Source organism: Camelus dromedarius, chromosome 8 (genome assembly GCF_036321535.1).
Source record: "Camelus dromedarius isolate mCamDro1 chromosome 8, mCamDro1.pat, whole genome shotgun sequence".
Classification (NCBI taxonomy): domain Eukaryota; kingdom Metazoa; phylum Chordata; class Mammalia; order Artiodactyla; family Camelidae; genus Camelus; species Camelus dromedarius.
In genome coordinates, this window is record NC_087443.1 from 58,808,644 (window position 1) to 58,822,651 (window position 14,008).

Below are 14,008 nucleotides of genomic sequence, written 5' to 3' on the forward strand. Positions count from 1 at the left end.
CTCTTAGAAATCTGCCCCAATCTTCGAGAAGCCGCCCCCCAGCCTCCTCAGAGTTTAGGACGAAGGGGGGGTTAAATGCATCTGACTCAGCAGCATTCCCAGGTTCAGAATTTGTCTCTCCAAGACACCCCGGCATCACGTGCCCTTCTCTGCTTGAGGCCTTCCCTAAAGCGATCCATCGGGCCCCAGTTTGGCTTCTCTCCAAGGCCTGGAAATTCCTGAGACTCTGAAATCCCGAACTTGTGGTGTCTTCCCTTGGCACCATAAGCATATCCCGGGGCTTCATCCACAGGTCTCATTCCCTCCCCGAGCTCAATTGGGAGCCTGTGTAAAGGGAAGGGTAAGCCTGAAGAGGCCAAGGGCACGCGCTGCCAGCAGCGCAAGTGTTAATCCCATGGGGCCGTCTAGGAAACCGAGATCCCTGAGGGACGCTAGAAACTGTCCCCGCGGAGAGCTGAACGCTGTCTGACCTGGCGGATTGGAACTCCTAGGTGAAACCCAGAACCACAGATTTCCTCCTCTAAATTAAAGGGTAGCAGGGAGAGGTTGGTTCTAGTTAAGGGGAGATAGAAATCTGGAATCAGAGACTGAAGGGACCGCGACTGGGACCTGGAGAGGTGGTGCTTCCCCTGCCCTCCAGGCCTACTGGCCTAGTTCCAGAGGCCTTAGCAGCTTCCTCAGAGGTTGCCAAGCTCCTGGGAAGGGATAGGTGGGCTTGAAAGGATGCTGGATCCCCCTTAGGCCTGCAGTGTCCCCTCAAGTCCCCAGGCCCTCACTCCCCGTCCCCACCAGCACCAGTGTGGCATGGGCTCCAAGCCCAGCGTGCTAGGATGCAGGCAGGAGAGCATGGGTCTGCCAAGTAGGTGGCCCGGGACAAAACGAATCCAGGGTTCTGGGAGAAATTGGGCGAAGCGGAGAACTGGTTATTCACTGCCCCAAGATGCTCCACCCTTTTCCAAGCTTTGGCACCACTCACTGCCTGGCCTGGCTTGGGGGTTGGGAGTGGGGATAGAGCCCTCCGCTGAGTCCCTGACCCCTCCCCAAGGCCGGAGGTATTAGTGCTACTTGATCAGACCTCATTTCCTGCGAAAATGGAATCATGTCCAGGATCCTTAATAAAGTGAATGACGAGACTTCGAGTATAATTGGGCTTCCAGTTGGTGGCTATCTCCTTAAACTGACAGTGGAAAATATGTAAACCCACAGAGCCTAGATATAATTATATGATTGTCAGAAAGAGGTGCAGTGTGGATTCGTTCAGACCTGGAGGCAATAACCTGAGAAATGGGCACAAACACTTACCCAGACCAGGAGACCCAGGAACCTCAGACCTCCACACGGACCCCACATCCAAGAGCACCTCTGCAAGCTTTGGCCTTTCCTCCCATCCTCCCTGCCGCTGCCATCGGAAAAAGCGGAATCTTTATACGCAGAGAGTTGGGAGTGGGTCTTTTCCTTCCTCTGAGAGGAGTGTCCTCCAGTGCAGGGGACGCCCTGGCTGAGAATCCCCTGACCGATGCCCCAGGACCGCGAGCACCGGCTGAATATTTCTATGCATAATCCAATTTTCTCTGTGACTATCTAGTTAAACTCTTTAACAACAGCTACATAATTAGAATTTGGATTCCCATTAATTTTCCCTGGGCCTCAAACCATTTGCAGCTCACACTGGTAATTAATGCGATACATCACTAACTTTACCCAGAGCCGGCCAGCCGGGCTCAGGTCGCTCCGCCACGCGCCTGGCGCCCTTGCTCGGGTCCCTGATTTCAGACACAGCTTTCCGAGTGGGGGCCTTTTCCCTCCCTCCAAAGCCAAATGCCTCGGCCGGCGCACCCAAAGCCTTCTTTCCAGGAAATTTCACAATTAAAAATATTTATCGGGAGCAGATTTACGTTTCTGGGTTTCCAGTCTCGGGGCGTCTGGGTAGGCTATTAAGAGTAATTAGCATCTTTTGCGCATGCAGATTTACTTCGCTCACTGTCACATAACTCATCCCTAAAAGCCAGCGCAGGCGAACACAGGCGCCGCAGCCAAAGCCGCCGTCAGAGCTATGGCCCCTGCCTGGGTCTGAGTAGGTCTCCCCTGGTTCCTGAGCCCCCAGTACGCGGCCCGCTCCTAGGTAATCTGGCCGAGCTGTCTGCTCCAGGCCCAGAAGACTACACTCCAAGCGATGTTCCCACCCTGGAGACGAATGACGCCAGGGCGACCTCAGGCGTTGGGCGAGAAGGCCCAAACCAGATTCTCCCCTCTGCCCGGGCCGGGATCTGGACCTGAGGCTTCGCGACTCTGCACTTGTGTGAACAAGCAAGTGGGAGTGTCTGTGTATGTAAGATCGCGTGAGCGCGAATGCACGTGCATGTGGTTGCTCGTGCGCGTTCCTGAAAGTGCGCGAAGCGCGCGTGGAAAGCGAGGTGATCTCTGCCCCACCTCCAGCCCATTTCTTCCCAGGACCGAAGCTCAAATGTCAGTTCTAAGGCACCCAGTTAGGGAACTGAGGTTCAGTGGGAGACTTGGGCCCCTACCTTGCCTTGATTTCCCTTCTACAGAGCCTGCCCTAGCCAGCCAGAGAGCCTGGAGCGTGCAGCGCGGGGCGAGAGAGAAACTGGGAGGCTGGGCGCCGGCTCACGGCCGGAGCCGGGTTGTCTGGTGCTGGTGAGAGGCCGCCAGAGAGAGGGCAGGCGGAGCAAGGAGTCACTGAATAGCGGCTGGCAGGACCGCTGAGGGCGGCCGGAGACCCTGGGACCAGGTGGGGATGGGGGTGTGGAGGTGATAGGAGTTGGGGCGGACCAAAGTACAGAGTAGTGGTGGGAGGACTAGGGCCAGGAAGTGTGGCCAAGGCTCCTACGCTCAGGCCGGGCCGAGGCACCCACTCCAGTTTCGTTAATAATGCGCTGGGAAGTCCGAGAGCCGCCCAACTTTCTTCTCTTTAATGAGCCTAGAAGAAGACTCTGCCCTGAAGGGGTTTGTTCATTAAAGATGTAGCTGGAGGAATATTGTCTCATTAATTATCTGGTTTTAATTACACTCCTATCCTTTGAATCCAGAGATGGGAAAAGTTGATTCAGTGGCGCTGCCCCCCTTTAGCTTAAAGAGTCTGACGGGGGCAAGGGGACCTGGAGGGTGCAGTGGGGACTGTGTGTGGTCATAGCCGGGAAGATGCGAGCAGGCCTTTGGGGTGTATCGACTGTGAATCCCAGTGGGAGAGGGTTCCATGCCTGGGTTTGTGTGTGTGGATGAGGTCCGCGTGTGGGTCTGAAAATGTGCGTGTGTCTGAGTGTGTGTGACCACGTGCGCCTGAAAGGCCGTGTGAACGTGACTTGGGTGTCTATGTGTGTTCCCCGCCTGTGTGCGATTCTGTGTGTCTTGGTGTGCGTGTGGGTAGCTGAGTGTGTCTATAGTCAGGCCCAAGAGTGGGGGTTTAAGTGAACAGGAGTGTGACTATATAGCTGTGTCTGCACGTGTCTAAGAGGGTGGCTTCCTGCCCGTCAGCTCAAGTGACAGTGACTGACCCTGTCTCTGGGTCTCTGCTGTGCCTGTACTCGGCCCCCTTGCCTATGTGTTGAGGGCGGATGCTACATAGCTAGACCATCCCAGGAGCTGGGACCTCTCCAAGGACATGGCTTGGTTTCCGAGGGTCCCCAGAGCTGGGGTGCCATCCGGAAACCAAGGCCTTTCTGGAAGGGGAGTTATTTAAGGGGATCCTCGTCCCTGCCTCGTCCCCTGTCAGGCTGGCTCGGCGCTAAAACGGGGGCCGTTTTCCCTTTAAATCGCGGACACTTTGACAGGGGACATTAAGGACCCGGCTGCTCAGGCTGAGCAGATCATAAAACCGGACAGGCAATTTCTGCTCCCGCCAAATAGCCGGGCAAACTCGTTCTGCATCTTTGGTTTTAATGCACTAAACTGGCAGCTAAGCAGGGAGCGAGCAAAGGGGGGGTGGGGAGCCCCCCCACATACACCGGCGCACACACCGGCACTCGCACAAACACCCCTTCACACCCTGCGCCCCACGCCCCGCCCCCGACCCCCCCACTGGTGGAATTATCAACTAGAATTTGATTAATATGCAAATCGCAGGCAAACAGCTCCATATAATTCTTTCAGTGGAGAGTAATTAATCACCAGTTAAAGCAAATTAATACATATATCAATTTTGTCAGAAACATGCTTAGTTCAATCGCCCGTAAAATTGAAGTTTGAAGTATTAAGAGGCTCTGCAGAAACGCCAGGACTAAAACTTTCAAATTGATCCTATTTAGTAATCAATCAGGCTCTCCCCTCAGGTTAATCTGCCTAATTTTTCATCTCAAATCATACACTTTACTGACACGCCATCTAGCAAACAGTCGATAAAAAGTTAACAAAAATGATAACGACTCCAGCCAGAGCCATTGTGCAGGGCGGGTGGGTGGCGGGCAGCTTTGATTGCACTTCTAGGGTGATTGGGGACTTGGTTTTTTCCTGGGCTAAGGGCTAGGAGCTCTCCTGGACAGCCAGAGCCTCCCTGGCCACTACCCTTGTCAGGACAGCGATTTGCTGTCCTCCACCGATGTTGGACTCCTCTCAGAATGTCAGAACATCAGCAGCTTTCCCCACAAAGTCGCCTAAACCAGCTAGCTCCCTCTCCATGCCTGTGGTTGCACAGAATTTCTGGAAGCACATGTGCGTGCTTGTGATAACTGTGGGCTATGCCTCTGGAACTGTGTCTACATTGTGTATAACAGTGGGGATGGTGCAACAATTTAACAGCAAAGGTTTATCTGTTTAACTGTTGTGTGTGCTACTGACTACCTATATTTCAGTGACTGTGCTGTGTCATCTATTTCTGGGCATCCTGTATGTCTTTGTCACTGTAGGTGTGCATTGGGTTTCTGCATTGTGAGTCTGTGCAACTCAGTGCCTGCCTTGTGTGTCTGCATTGTTTCTGGGATGTCTGTGTGACAATGTATGTCTCTGTTGTGAGTGCCCTGGGTTAGCCACCATGGCACTACCCTCATCTACATGTGGGTACGTGGTCCCAGAGGGTCCTCGGGTAACCAGATCGATAAACACCATCCCAGACATCAGGAGAGAAAGGACAGTCCCTATGGAGACCTAGGCACTTCACCTTGAGCAGCCTCTGAGACACAGGAGGGGGTCTCTTCTCCACACTACCCTCCATTTCAGCCTCTGTGTTGGAGGAATGGGAAAAGTAGAAGGAAAAGGCCCCTATTTCTTGGCAGAGGAGACTCCCAGTCCTAGATCCCTCTCCACAGAGACCTGGACCCACTACTTCTGACTTGAGCCCTTGAATTTTCAAGGAGTGGGGTACAGGCACCTAGCTGGGTACACATCCCATGTATTCAGATGTCACAAGCACACCCGGATATGGTGGTAACTCATCTCATCTCTATATACACACGCTGATAACTAAACTCACACAGGTCCCAGGGTACTCACAAGTAACTAATCTTCCTTCCCTATCACATCCACACCCATTCACAAACAACTAGCCACATCTAGCTCTCCACGGGGAAGCCTGCACATGTCCACATGCACATATCAATGCACAGCAGTCCCTGCACACACTCGTACAGACACACGTTAGATTCCAAAGCAGGCAGGACTCATCTGCTACCAACACTCCTGGCATCATCACCAATGCATCATGCACATCATGCACACATTGCCATTTGTACCCTGTCCATTTGGGGCAGGACTGAGCCCCCTCAGGGAGGAGTAACTTGAGTGTGCTGGGGGACGCTGGGCCTTCTAGGGCAAACTGGGACTGGTAATGCCAAAAGTGGGTCTGCAGATTATTCTAAGGTTCAACCTGAGGACTAACTTGAGTAGGAGGGGGCAGGCGCCCCAGGATCCCTTGAGCATTCTGTCCATTACCCCATGGTAGGGCAGAGGACAAGCCCCCACCCCAAAGAAGCAGAGTCCATGACTGTGTAGTGTCTATTCACTGCTGCAGTGGCCTTCAGAGTAGACTCATACTCAGGCTGAGGTTCTTCATCCCACATTCTGCTCACTCCTCTCATAAGCCCCCCTCCCTTGAGATCATGTGCTCCCTTCCCCCCCTTCCCAAAAGTGTAAATTTGAGTAGCCAGTTTGGTCAGGCTGTTTGGAGCTAAGATCCTGGTTGTCTGTAGCTTCAGTTCCACGTCAATGTTCGTTCTCCCAGTTATCTGTTCACTTCCACTCCCTGCACACATCACACACCCCGGGGGCATCACTCACTCGTGGTCACACCCACCCCAGCGACAGCTTTACTTCTTTTCTGTCCATTGCACAAAGTTGGTCACACCTAATCGCACACACTAGTTTGCAACAATCCGTTACACGCACATAACAGCACACCCCCAATCACCCCCAGCTGCACCTGCTCCATTTCCATCAATCAGCTGCACATGCTCAGTCTCTCAGTTGCACACACTCTCTGACACACTCAGTAAAACACCCTGTTGATGCTGGAGAACATGGCCACACACACACACACACCCTCTGCCCCGGGTCTGTCCCAAGACTGGCAGCTGTTAGGAGGAGACAAGGTGAGTTGCTGATGGCAGCCCTGGATCTGGGAGTGCAGAGGTAGGGCCCCAGGGAAACTCAGGTTGGGAATTCTTTCCCATTCTGAGTATTGCCCCCCCCCATGCACAGCCACCAGGCCCAGGACCCCCATATTCCTTTGCTCCAATCCCAGGAGGCTCTCCTATGGGCGACACAGCCTGTGGACCCACTTGGGGTCAGGGTCCCACCTCCCCCAGGCCTGCTAACCTCTGCCCAAGACGTCATTCGTACACATGCACAGTCTAGGGAAGCACCCCTATCCCACACAAACCAATCATCCACGGTTCTACGGCCCAATCACCACCACCCAGCACACCCACAGCTCTAACCCCCACTCACGCCATCCACAGTCAGCCACAGTACTCTCCACCCCAGCTTCCAACATGCTGACCCTCATGACCCCAGTTTGTTCAGGTTCCAGATCCCCTCTCCCACATGTCTTGCAGCCCCTGACCCTGTCCACTCTGGGCCCCTTATCTAGTTATTTCCCCTACACCTCCTGCACTTCCTTATGCCCCTTCCAGGTGTGGGTGTTGGGGGGAACAGCTGTATTCTCAGCACAAACTGCTTTCTGGGCCCCAAGCAAGAGGGGTTGGTTGTTGGGGAAGGGAGCAAAGTCAAGGTGCCCCTGGATTCCCGCATCTGGAGACATGCAGGGCGGGGTGAGTGGATTTTCCTGGACCTGGAGGCTCAGAAGGGTGGGGAGGAGGGGTTCCCCGCGGCGACTGGCAGGGGCGGAGGGGAGGCGCGCGGCCCCAGCCCGTCCCTTTCAGGGGGGACTCATGCATCAAACTTCAATTTTCCGGACGATTGAATTAGTGATTTTTTTTCTCCTGAACTAAAATACACTTAAGTCTTTGGGATTAATTACCACGTTCTGGTCCCTCAGACTGGAGTATTACTTATCGGAGCTGCGTCTGACACCGGCCCGACACCTCGTAAAATAAGGAACTGCGCCTCCTGGCCTCACCCGGCGCCGCCCGCTAGGCCCCCAGGCCGGGGAAGGCGGAGCGGGGAAAGCAGAGCCAGCCAGATCGCGCGGTGGGGCCCAGCCGGCCCGCGCGCCGCGGGGTCCCAGGCCAGGAGAGCCCAACCCGTCCGGGTCCCGGGGCTTGTCAAGCCGGATCGAGGCCCCCAGCCCAACCGGGAAGGAAGAGACAAAGCCGGGCCGCTTCCCCTTTACAGCCGGGAACCGAAAGTGGGTCTGCAGAGAGGCCAGAGTCCTGAGGGCGCAGGCCTGTTACGGCCCCAGGCGTTAAAGAAACTACGGCCACGGCCACGGCCACGGCCACAGGGCAGGTGGCGAAGAGGATCCCAAACCTTAACGAACCTCGCCCCGAAAATAGGCTCAGGGCCCACAGCCCCTCACGCGATCCACGCCACACTTGTATGTACACTCACATTAGGAGAATAACACACGTAATGCACACACCCCGCTCCCACGGAGCGCACACAACTGGTGCACACACCACCTAGAGCCGCACCGGAGGCAGACCCGGCCGGCGCCCGCTAAGAGACCAGTGCCGGCACTTGGATACGAGGCCCTCTACATCGCAGGTCCCCGCCTTAGTGTCCGAAGAGCGGCCAAGGCCCTCCCAGCTCCCGGGCCGGCGCGCAGGTAGTCGCTTTCATCAGAGCCACGATTGCCTGGGATAGGGTGGGCTAGATCCCAGGCCTCCCTGGATCCCAGCTCCTTGCTCCCTCCTCCAGTCAAGCCCCTCAGTCCTTGCCCTCGGTCGCCACCTCCTCCCTGCTCGGTGGGGTCAGGAAACAAGCTCCGCACCGCACTGCTCGGTCGGACTGAATCGGGCCGCCACGGCAACACGCGTGGTCGGCGGGGCTTCGGAAGCCCACCAGCAGCCCGGCGGAGGCATCGCATACAGCACAGCCGAGAAGACAGTGGGGCGGCTCGAATCTGCTTCCCAAACTGTGTTGGGACCCAGAGCCCAGGGCGCTCTCTTCGGGCCTCACGGGACTCCATGAACGCCTCTCTCCCCTTCCCTCCGGTGACAGTCCGGTCCTTCCTTCCGCCCGCCCTTCTCTCTGGCCTATAGAAACAACGAATTCCTCCTTGTCTTTCAAGGCCTGGGTCCAATGCCACCTCCTCCGTGAAGCCCCCGCTACACCGAGCCCGAAATCATTTCCCGAGCTCTGCAAAAGGCACTTCCCTACCCCTCGGCCCAAGACTCCTATCTGCGCAGGGGTGCGGCGGGTCTCGTCCACTAGACTGGGAGCTTCTTGAAGGCAGGAACTGGCTCTGATTCGTTTCCATGTCCCCAGCCCCCAGCGTGGCCTGGCGCAGAAAAGACGCACAACAAACATTTGCTGAATTGAATGGACTTTTATTTTATTAATCCTTCCCCTTCCTTCTTTCCTTCTTTCTTTTCCTCCTTCTTTCCTCCCTCGTTATTTTTTATTTCTTGGTTATATTCAATTGTCATGTTTTTCAGGCTCATTAAATCCATTTAGAGACAAAAGAATAAAAGGCAGAAGGGGAAGGAAGGGGAGGAGGGAAGGGGGAGGGGAAGGGAGGGGGAGGCCAGAGAAGCAAACAAATAACCCGCTTTAACTAGACGGGCGGATAAATGGCCCCGTTTCTCCTCAGCCCCGTTGCGCCTGCTTAGCTGCGCGCCCCGCGGGCGCCGCAGCTCGGGTGGGCTCAGCCCCGAGGCAGCCGCCCCCAGCCCGAAGGGACCCAGCAGGGCCCGGCCTGGGGCTGCGAAGCGGGAAGTGTTCTGAGGTGCCAGGGCCGCTTCATTGGGATTCATGGGCGTGTTGGGCGGGCGGCCCGGGGCTCCGGGCGCGGGGCGGGGGCCGGGCGGGGGCGGGGTGCGCACGGCGGGCGCAGATGCCCGAGTGACCGCCGCGCCGCGGTCCCTGCGCCGCCTTTGTGCCGGGGAGGCGCGCGCGGGGACCTAATCCATCAAATTGTCTACAAATTGTGAAGAAAATTCAAAAACCATATGGTCGCCAGCGCCGGCGCGCTCTGGGCTGCGGAGGGCCATGGCCGCGCCCGCACCCGGAGCCGCGGGGGGCTGGGCCCAGCTATTGTCGCCTGTCAGCGGCCGCCCGGGTCCATTCGTCCCGGCCTTCATGGTCCGCGCTCCGAATTACAGACCCATCCATCCTGAGAGAGGGCGATTTATGTCGCCCGGAAGGAACGGCCGGCCGCACGCCGGCCCGGCTGCCCGGCCGCCTCGTTCCTTCTTTCGTTCTCTCCTCTCTTCTCTTCCTTCTTCCCATTCCGCTTTCCTTCCTCTGTATCCGTCTGTCTCTGTCTGTTTCTGTCTCTTTCTGTAGTTTTTCCTCTTTTTCTCCCCCTCCCCCCGTCTCTGTGGTTCTCCACTTTCTCGCTCTGCTTTTGGGGTGTTTTTCTGTTTTCCTTTTTCTATTTCTCTTAGTTTCTTCGTGGACTCGAACGTTCCCGATTCAGGCCCCGGGGCCCCACCGCCTGCCCGAGACCAGATGCGTATTTCTCACATCAATTTTGCTGAGAAAGAGAGTCGAGCGGCCCGGAGGCGGGACCCTCCTCTAGTGACAGCGGCCACTCGCCAGCCCAGAGACAACAAAAGCCTAGAGAGAAACCCGCTCCATTCGGAAAAGTGAAAGCTGCCTGTGTTCCTGCCCTAGCCGCCCTCGGGGCACGGCGTACCCCGGGAGTCCTTGGGAGATTGATATCTGTGCCCTGAGCCGAGTTCCAGACCCAGAATTGTGAACGTTACCAGAAATTCACCCCAACGCTCGGACCCTTCGGGTTCACATCTCCCTGTGCCCCTATGAGTGATTCCGCTTGCCCTCGGTGCCTTCGACCTCATTTTCCTCCCTTCCCCAAGGGTGAGGACCTCTGGCGAACCGAAACTTGGGAGCTCTCAGGCTCCACCCCACCGTCCAAATGAGCTATACCACCCGAGGCTTAGCCGGTGTCCCAGGAGCACAGGAAGAATTCCCTTGGGTCCTGGCTGGGAGGCACAAACCCTAGGACAAGCCCTCCTCACCCAGCCTTTGCCCCACACAAATTAATTTTGCATGGCACCCACAATGTAGGCACGCATTTTCTCCCAGCATTGCACGCCTCACTTTTTACCCGGACCTGGCGAAGCCTGCTTCTCACTCCTACAAACGTTCAGTAGCCAGCTAGAGTTTGTGGGCAAGAAGTGCCTCCACTCTCATTACTGCCCTCTCACCCCTCATTCTCACACCTTCCCTGAAACTCCTCCAAATCTCCATGGCCAGGCCACCAGCAGTAGTGAGACACCGAGACTGCCATGGCTTCACTGGAGAGGGTCCACTCATTCAGACATTGTCACCACCAGTTCTAGTAAAATGGCAAAGACTTTATTTATCGGAGAAAGAGGCCTTGGGTACAGTCGGGGAAGAAAGGGCAGGGCAGGAGCAGGGAAGTAGCACGCGGGATCCACCCTCATCCGGCCACCCTTGTCTGGCCATGTTGAGCTAGGAGTACGGCATTGGAGACTGCAAAACAGACCCAGAGCTGCGGAGGAGGTGGGGTGAGGACTTAGGTCGGCCTCCTCTCAATCTCTGTCACATGCAAAAAAATTCTAAAAAGAGTAAAAAATAATTCTAGGGCTTTGGGTTCCATTTTCGTTGGTTGGTTGGTTGATTGTATGGATTTGCTTTGTCCCTAAGACCTGGACCCCAGTAGTCAGTCCAAGGAAACCAAGAGAGGGTGGGGAGGAATCTTTAAAATAGTTTTACTGGGCGTTAGGAGGCAGAAATGGCATCGAAAACAGACTTCTCTTGTGGTGGGAGGGGTAGGGGGAAGAAAACATCAATTTGAAACTTGCAAGTCAGGACCCGGATGCCCCCATCAGCCCCTTCCCACGGCCGGAGGGGAAAAGGCAGAAGGAAATAAAAGAAGTCAACTGCAATAGGCCTAGGAAGGCGAGGAGGGAGAGGGCCGGTGCATTCGCCACATGCAGAGAAAAATCAGAACAATCGGGCGCCCCCTCCTCCAGACCGCAGGGTTAAGTGTTCGTCACCCTCGATTCTGCCTCACCCTCAGCAAAACCCGCAGCCTGAGAGCTCTGAAAACATGGAAATCTCCGAGGTTTTAAAAAATAAAAGAAAAAAAAAGTCAGGCTGCGGTCGGAAGAACCCGGTATATAGGTTTAAATATTTATACGGAAGCCATACAGAATTGCACGGCGAGGGCTCCCGGGGTAGCGGACGCCGCGCGCGGCGGCCGGCTCCGCCGGCCAGCCCGGGTTTATTGCTTCGAGAGGGAAGAGGCGGCTGCCGGGAGCCGAGTCCCGGCCAGGGACAGGGGAGAAGGCGGGAGTTGTAGAGGAGGTCCCAGCTCCCCTCAGCGGTCCGGTCCGGGAGGCGGAGGGCATATGGCCCTAAGAGCCCGGGGCGGCAGAAGATCCCTTGCGCAGCTCAATCGTCCACGTCGATCTCTTCGTCTTCCTCGTCCTCCGAGCAGTCCTGGCTGCTGGCCGGCTGGTCCGTGAGTGGGGAGGCCGGCGAGAGCTGCAGAGGCCCGGCGCCCGGGGCCTGCGGGGCGCCTGCGGGGAGCACCGGAGAGCCAGGCCTCGACTTGGCCCTGCCGCAGCCACCGCCACCGCCGCCCGCGGCCTCCGAGTTCTGCTCAAGTTCGGCCAGCGCCACGATATCCATCTGCCCGCTGGGGCCCAGTTTCTTGGCGGACTCCACATCGGCCTTCATCTCCTCCAGGTCCCGCTTGAGCTTGGCACGCCGATTCTGGAACCAGGTGATGACCTGAGCATTGGTGAGGCCCAGCTGCTGAGCAATTTGGTCGCGATCGGCAGGGGACAGGTACTTCTGGTAGAGGAAGCGCTTCTCCAACTCATAGATTTGGTGGTTGGTGAAGGCCGTGCGCGACTTTCGCCGCTTCTTGGGGGTCTGCCGCTGCCCAAAGATGGTCATCCCGTCGCGGCCTGCGAGGAAACCAAAGTATAGGCTTGTGCCAAGGGAGAGGAGACCCCATCCCGGCCCTTAGGCCACCTAGACCCATCTGGCCTGCGATCTGCCGCTGTTCCCTTCTCGGATTAGATTTGGCCTCGGGGACGAGGGTAAGCCTCAGCTATGACAAGCCCCTTTACCCATCTCTCATCTACCACAAGTCTCTAGGAAAAATGGTTTTGGTCTCTGCCCTGTCACCTGAGAGTTGGTTTGAAAGACCCGAGGTCGCTAGAACACAAGAGAGCCAGACAGGGACGCCCTGACCGGGTGTGAATGTTGGCTCTCGACCTCTTCTCAATCAACCCGACTCTACCCTTATCCAATAGGTCCCAGCAAAGGCTCTCCACTCGCCACCCCAGGAGAAGGGCTTAGAGTGCCCAGGCCACTGAGAACGGAAAGGAGTCAGACAGAGCAGGCAGACTGCGGAGAGATCTTGGGTTCCCGCCTCCCCTCCCCGGTCACTCGACTCTGGCCTATCTAGAGGTCCCTAGGAAATAGTGTTTGGGTCCTGTCACATGCATCTCCACTCCTAGCGGCAGCGGCTTGGGCTGGAGGACCCTGACGGCCGGCGCGGGAGGAGGTGGGCAGAGGCACAGGGCACTGCGAGTGGGACACATGGAGCCGCGCGCGGGGTGCTCGGTGTAGGGGAAACCAGTGGCGGCGCCTACCTTCGGCTGCCTGCAGGACGCTGACCTCCAGCCCCTTAAAAGTCTTGCTGGCGAGCTCCTCCAGCGCGCACAGTGGCGAGGTCTGCGAGAGCAGAGCGCGGCCCGCCAGGGGCAAGCCGCCCGGCGCGTGCTTGTCCGCGGCCGCCAGCAGGTGCGCCGCCCCGCACAGCGAGTAACTTCTCCGCACAGACGGCTTGTTGAGGATGTCCTCAATGCTGAACGGCGTTAGCGGCTTGTTGGAGTTGGCGGGCGGCGGCAGGTGGTCCAGCGGGCTGCGCCGCCTCTCCTCCCCCGGCGCCGCCTTGCTGTCCTCCTTGGAAGTCATCTCGGCCTCGTTTGGGGGCCTGGCCCGGGAGGCTCGGGCCGCAGGGACCCAGCCCGCGGGCAGCTAGGGCGCCGGGCGGCGCGGGCCGGCGCTGGGCGGGAAGGAGGCCGCGCCGGGCAGGGCGCAGGCCAGGCTCGGGGCGGATTAGCGCAGTGGCAGAGGCAAGCAGAACCTCACGGGGCCCCAGGAGGAGGGCGCTGACGCGGGCGCCGCCGCCGCCGGGGCTTCCAGCAATCCGGAGCCCGAGCTTGGGTGCGCCGCGCGGGGCTCCAGTTTCGCCAGCCCCGGTGCTATTTAAAGGTGTCAGGTGGCTCCGCGGCAGCTCCTGGCCCCGGGTCCTGGCGGCGGCAGTTGGAAGAGTCGAGGCGAGGGCGCCGATCCCGTACTGCTAGGGGAGGCGGAGAGATGGGGCAATTGACTATTGCTAACAAGTTAGCCTTGATCGAGGAGTGATCAATTATCTGCAGCGGCACTTCTCTTTCTTTCTCCCTGTCTTTCTCCTCTCTTCTTTCTCTCT

The 14,008-nt window shown here is 57.4% G+C and overlaps 1 protein-coding gene across 1 annotated transcript; it reads right to left on the reverse strand.

Annotated features, from left to right (window-relative positions):
- Positions 1-11,595: 11,595 nt before the first annotated feature.
- LBX1 (ladybird homeobox 1) lies at positions 11,596-13,630 on the reverse strand. The gene is made up of 2 exons (XM_031461627.2): positions 13,167-13,630; positions 11,596-12,473 (listed from the first exon to the last, which is right to left on the reverse strand). The coding sequence occupies exons 1-2, from the start codon at positions 13,489-13,491 to the stop codon at positions 11,953-11,955; spliced, it is 846 nt and encodes a 281-aa protein (XP_031317487.1). The 5' UTR covers positions 13,492-13,630; the 3' UTR covers positions 11,596-11,952.
- Positions 13,631-14,008: the final 378 nt, after the last annotated feature.

What these genes read in the sequence shown, in the direction of transcription:
- LBX1 (XM_031461627.2), bottom strand. Translation starts at nt 13,491, where the DNA reads ATGACTTCCAAGGAGGACAGCAAGGCGGCGCCGGGGGAGGAGAGGCGG. An exon ending in CGTCCTGCAGGCAGCCGAAG is followed by an intron (nt 12,474 to 13,166) that starts GTAGGCGCCGCC and finishes GTTTCCTCGCAG; the next exon opens with GCCGCGACGGGATGACCATC.